This window comes from Camellia sinensis, chromosome 4 (assembly GCF_055761805.1).
Source record: "Camellia sinensis isolate YWXY chromosome 4, ASM5576180v1, whole genome shotgun sequence".
In the NCBI taxonomy this organism is placed as follows: Eukaryota; Viridiplantae; Streptophyta; class Magnoliopsida; order Ericales; family Theaceae; genus Camellia; species Camellia sinensis.
The window spans coordinates 185,101,649-185,107,648 of NC_138964.1; the positions used below are offsets into that span (position 1 = coordinate 185,101,649).

The 6,000-nt window shown below is 29.3% G+C and overlaps 1 protein-coding gene across 1 annotated transcript; it reads right to left on the bottom strand.

Moving 5' to 3' along the window:
* Positions 1-2,407: 2,407 nt before the first annotated feature.
* On the bottom strand, positions 2,408-4,815 carry LOC114296749 (glyoxylase I 4). The gene is made up of 3 exons (XM_028241075.2): positions 4,382-4,815; positions 3,707-3,821; positions 2,408-2,944 (listed from the first exon to the last, which is right to left on the bottom strand). Exons 1-3 carry the CDS (start codon positions 4,543-4,545, stop codon positions 2,648-2,650), a joined length of 576 nt encoding a protein of 191 aa, XP_028096876.1. The 5' UTR covers positions 4,546-4,815; the 3' UTR covers positions 2,408-2,647.
* Positions 4,816-6,000: the final 1,185 nt, after the last annotated feature.

Consider the following 6,000-nt stretch of genomic DNA (forward strand, 5'->3'; position numbering starts at 1 on the left):
TGTGGAGTTCTCTTAGGAATCACACTACTGAAAGATAATGTTTATCCTTCAACACCCCCTTTACTACTTAAACCAAGTGAGATGGTTTTATCCCGGTTTTGACAATAGTATGACCGAGCTAACACTATCTCTTTCATACTTATCCTGGCGCCTTTATATGCAACATGTATCTCGGATCATGTTTCACTTGTACCTCAGTTTTCACCTGTTTGGACCGGGCTAATCTGCAGCAAGCCTTGACCGAACTAAAGAGGCAAGGTCTAGCTTAAGGAGCCCACCATCCCGACCGCGGTGACTGAACCGAGCTAAACACTAATATCATGGTCCACTTCACAAAGCCTTTTTTACCTCGGCCCACAAAACGGCCCATTGCTATGCCTGGGCCTAGCTCGGCCCTAATGCATGTATAAAACTCCCTCTCATATATATATGTATATATATGTGCATGCTATATATATATGAAAACATAAATTAGTATGTATCCATTTATGGATACATATCCTATCATTAACTGTGTGACTTTATTATAAAATTTTCACTCATTTCAACCACAGAAAACGTAAATTTTTTTTTTTCAAATTGGCATTAAAAAATTTCTTACATAAAATTAAGTTTTTTCAAATTAAGTTTTTATAAATGTTATGCAAAAAAATTATTTTATCACACAATATCGTAACATTAACACAAACATGTGTAACATCGTTTGAAATTGGCATAACAAAATGTCCAAATTTTTTGTACTTCATGTTGCAAAAGTTTGCAAGTTAGCTACAATTTTTTTTAATGCCAATTTGTAAAAAAATTACGTTTTCTGTAGTTGAAATAAATGTAAATTTTATGATAAAGTCACACATTTAATGGTAGGATATGTATCCATAAATGGCTGCACACCAAATTATGTTTTTTTACATATATAGCATGTACATATATATATATATATATATAAAACTAAGATAAGAGTATTTTTTGATGTGATAAATTTTTTTTTTCAAAATTGTCTCTCCTTAAATTGGAGAGAAACCTCAATTTGCAATAATGCATTTTTCAAAAATGTGTTTAGTGTTCTGAATAAACAAACAAGTACTCTAAAATTTTCAAAAAACTGAGTTTGAAAAACAATAACCAAACAAAGTGATTACGTTTTAAACTATGTTCAAACTTGACTTATTTAGATAATGAGTCAATCTCAAACAAATTTTTAATAAATTAAACACAAGTTGAACTTGAATTACATGATTCATTTGTACAATCATAATCTCATGTTATTTTTAACAGTAGTGATAGAGGCCTCAAATTCGAGGCCTCGAATTTGGCTCGAATGCCGGTTTTTTTTTTTTTTTTTCTTCGGCTACTGTGCGTATTAATATATATATTTTTAAAAGTCTAATATAAAATATTATACATTTCGCACCATCTCATCATATAAAATTATATGAAATTAACAAAATTTAACCAACAACTTAACTGATCAGTCAATTTTATCACTTAACCGATCCAACTTAATTGACTGATCAGCCAGACTGTTGATTAAAATTCGTTAATTCTATATAATTTTGTACGATGAGTTGGTACAGGATGTCTAGTTTTTTGGCACACCCTTACACATAACTACCTTTAAAAAAAAAAAAAAAAAAAAAACAGCCTAATTTGGCTCGAATGCCCCTTTTTTTTTTTCTTCGACTGCTGTGTGTATTAATATATATTTTTTAAAAGTCTAATATAAAATATTATACATTTCGCACCATCTCATCATATAAAATTATATGAAATTAACAAAATTTAACCAACAACTTAACTGATCAGTCAATTTTATCACTTAACCGGTCCAACTTAATTGACTGATCAGTCAGACTGTTGATTAAAATTCGTTAATTCTATATAATTTTGTACGATGAGTTGGTATAGGATGTCTAATTTTTTGGCACACCCCTATACATAACTACCTTTAAAAAAAATTTTAAAAAAAAATTAACACAGCCTAACAAATAAAATAAAATTAAATTAAAAAAAATTAATCAGTCAATTTTATTACCCAATCAGTCCAACCCAACTCACTTATAAAATGTTTAATTTTTTAGCACACCCCTATATATAATCACCCCTATAAAGAAAAGAGAGAAAAAAAAATTAAAAAAAAAAAAAAACCAAACTAACACAGCTTTGGAAAAAAAGAAAAAAAAAAAAAAAGGATTTCGAGACAAATTCGAGGCCTCAACCATTTTCCTATTTTTAAAATTGCAAACCATCTATAGTGAACTTTAAAGCAATGAGTAAATTAGTAATGCCATGTAAACTCAAAAATTATGTATCACTTTTATAAAGAATGGTACAATCAATTTTGATTATTAGTTGAGCCATCTTTTTATTTTTACGTTGTTTGTAATAATTTATTGTACGATTTTCTGGGTAAATAAACATTGAGAATTTTCATTTCATCTTTATTGGAATCAACAAAACACAATCTTATACATAGAAAGAAAAGTACATCAAATTGAATCTTACAATCTTATTTCACAAAACAATTCATATATTGTCCCACCAAACCAAGGACTTTGTAACACAAAATTATCATAAAATTCTCCACATAATAAACAAATTGAAAGTAGGTAGAAAAGAGTTCTTCAATCTTTCACAACCATTATAATAACTAGAATGAAAAGTTCATCATGTCCATGCTAAGGGTCTCCATCATGAAAGTCTCCATGAGTCCACACTTAGTTGCTTCCATCTTCTTGTAGTTGTTGTTTCCATGCTTGGGCTTGAATGAGCATGAAGAGATGGGCATGATTGGAATGTTCTCACAGTTGCACAGTTCGACCATGTAGCCATCTGGGTCATGGAAGAACACCTGATCCACCTGAATCCCTTCTTCCTCTACCACCGCCGTCACGTATCTCATTCCCATCTCTTCTAACCTCTTCTTGACAAGCCCGACATCCCTGCACTATTACAAGATAACATAAAATATTAATTAACAATAACGAGATACATATGGAAACTTAATACTTCTAATATGGATAATCCCAATACATATCAAACTATATGACAAATATGGGTTAATATTTAAAACCCTATGCATACTGCAAGACCCAACGTATTAAACAGACACTAAAGCATTCCCACCAGCATCATTAGAATAAAGGGCTATTTTTTTGGGGAAATGCTGATAGGATATAATAATAAATGAAAAAAATGCCAAAGCAAATAAATTTATTTGATTTCGGGTCGATGGATCAGGATTTTATTATAGTGTCAACTATATATTTGTATATATATATATTTATTAAGAGGCTTTTTATGCATAGCTTATACTTTAATGATTTACAAAATTCTCCTCACTTTTTGAGACTCTCTCTCATGCCAGAACAAATCCATTCATTATGGCTTTTGCCCTTGTCCCCCTTCACATTAATAAAGGGACTTCAACAACATGCATATTTAAATTTTCATAAAGATTATCAAGAGCAGCAAATGATCTTTCACTTGGGTGGAACTTTCATAGAAACTGAAACTTCTATCCTTAGGCTGAAAGATGTTTATATATATAAAGGGCAACTCAGTACACGATGAAATAAAAAATGATCAAATGTAAACAATCTTAATACAGCATATGGAGAGGCTGTTTTCATGATATATGTATTATTTAACCTGATTAGTGGCTAAAACATTATCAGAAAAGTAAATGTATGGTTGTTTTAGTTCTTACTTGAAAGGAGATGTGGTTATCCTTCGGATTAATGGGTCGTGGTTCATTCATGGTGTCATACTCATCCATGGATTCATTCTCAAGCAAGTGTATCCCAATTCCATAATTGAATAACCTGCATAAAATTTAGATAAGTTAATTTGGAGTTTGATATGATGATCGATTAGATGAACAACAAAAATGTTATATAGTTAGAAAAAATAACTAAATAGTAACTACAATTTTAATATATGATGATATAAATTTAAATTTAGTATTTTGATATACATGTAACTGATCCATATATTTTAAATTCATCAATTTTTTTTATTATTTTGATAAGTATGCAATATTACAAAGATGAAAGACTAAAAGAAGAACGAGAACAGAGTAGTGATATAAGAACATAAAAATTTTGCAGAATTATTATACAAAATGACGTGGCTTATAGTGATTCCTTTATTTAAAAAATCAAATCTCATCGTTATAATCTTAATTTACAAATAGTTAAAACTTTGTATTTTTAATAGACATTGTATAAATAGATGTAACAGTAATAAACTGATAGTATAATTAAGCATCTCTTTTCTCTGTTCTTGTTTCTGCTCTGCCAAGCCATGCCTGTTCAAAGTAGTACAAAATGGATCAAAAGCAAAAACAAAGAACAAACAAGAGAGAGATAGAGAGAACTCAGACCAAGCTCCATGGAAATTGAAAGAAGAGGGACGTTTGATGAGAGCAAAGCCGAGGACATCTTCATAGAAGCGTACAGAAGTGGTCACCGATCTCACCAACAAAGAGACATGGTTCAATGAGAGTAGTGGCAGTGCCTCATAGCTGCTTGCTTCCACTATCTCCATTTCTTCTTTCTTCTCTTTCTCTTTTCTTATCTATATATGTATATTTCCTCTCTTCTCTACTCTCTCTCCTCACTCACTTGTACATGAATTACTACTTGCTATATCTCTTTTTATAGAGAGAGATTTCATATATGTGATTGTGATTTCCAAACTGCCTTTACAAGTGAGGAACTTTCCTGGAAAATTCTGTCATCAAATATAGGACAAAATGTCATGCATAGTATATTTCATTAACAAGCAGAGCAATTAGTCAGTAGGCATTGTCTCAATAATATGATCTGATCAGACCACATATTTATGTATAATTTGTTATTATATATGTGAAATCTACACAAATATGTATATTCCCATGCTATTGGGCAAATGCTAAGCAACTCCAAACAAGATTGGTACAAGTCTTTTTCATATTTTCTTGTTTAACATTACTGCATATTTAGAAAAATTATTTCTTTTAAAAATATTTATGAGCTATATTTATTTGATTGTGACCCACATCTATAAACTTTAAATCCATTTGGAGTAATTTTTGGAAAAAAATATTCATAGTAAACAACATTTTTCTTTATTGTTTAGAATCTATCCTCTTACGCTATGTTTGGTCAGGAAATTTGGGATTTGAAAAATAAAAAAAAAAAAAAGATGTGTGAAACTAGGTGAAATGTAAATATATTTTATTCATATTTTACTTTATAAATCTTTTTTCAAATTTCCTAATCAAACACCACATTAGTTGTGCTAAGTGCTTGTACAAAATCCAAGCATAGAAGCACATACGGGTGCGAGCCTTACAACTTTTGTAGAGCCAACGTGGGCAGAACATAGAGGTGTGAAAATTTGTTCATGATTTATGCAGTAAATAATCTAATTTAAAAAAGTTGATGAGGAGTTAAAATTTTCTCTATATTTTTTTTAAAAAATATATTTTTTATGGGACCCCTCTGTGTTGTGTACATATTTCCGTGTTCCAATTTTATATCCTAAAACTTATTGGAAAAATAAAAATAAATTAAATAAATTAAAATATATATATATATATATAATATTAAGGTTTGAGTCTTATAACAAAATAAATTCTAAATTTTTAATTTTATCAATTTAAATTTTAATTTTTTGAATTATTTTCATTTTAAACCATTCATATATTTGCGCTAAGTAAAATTGATGGAAAAAAATATTAGTCATTAAACTCAACTTTTAATGTATGTAGGGACGAATCTACACAGGGTGCAAGGAACACGGGTCCCCCTCGTTTTTTGAAAATTACACTTTTACCTCTAATTAGAAAAAGTTTTCAATTTAACTCCCGTTTAATTTTTAAATATGTTTCAAAATATTTATAGCTCTTTTTTTTTTTGCTCTTTCTTTTTAATAAATTCCTTATAATTTACCATTATAAATGTTTAATTTTATTAAAATATTCTCTTATAATTATTTATATCTCTCTCATTTCTCTCT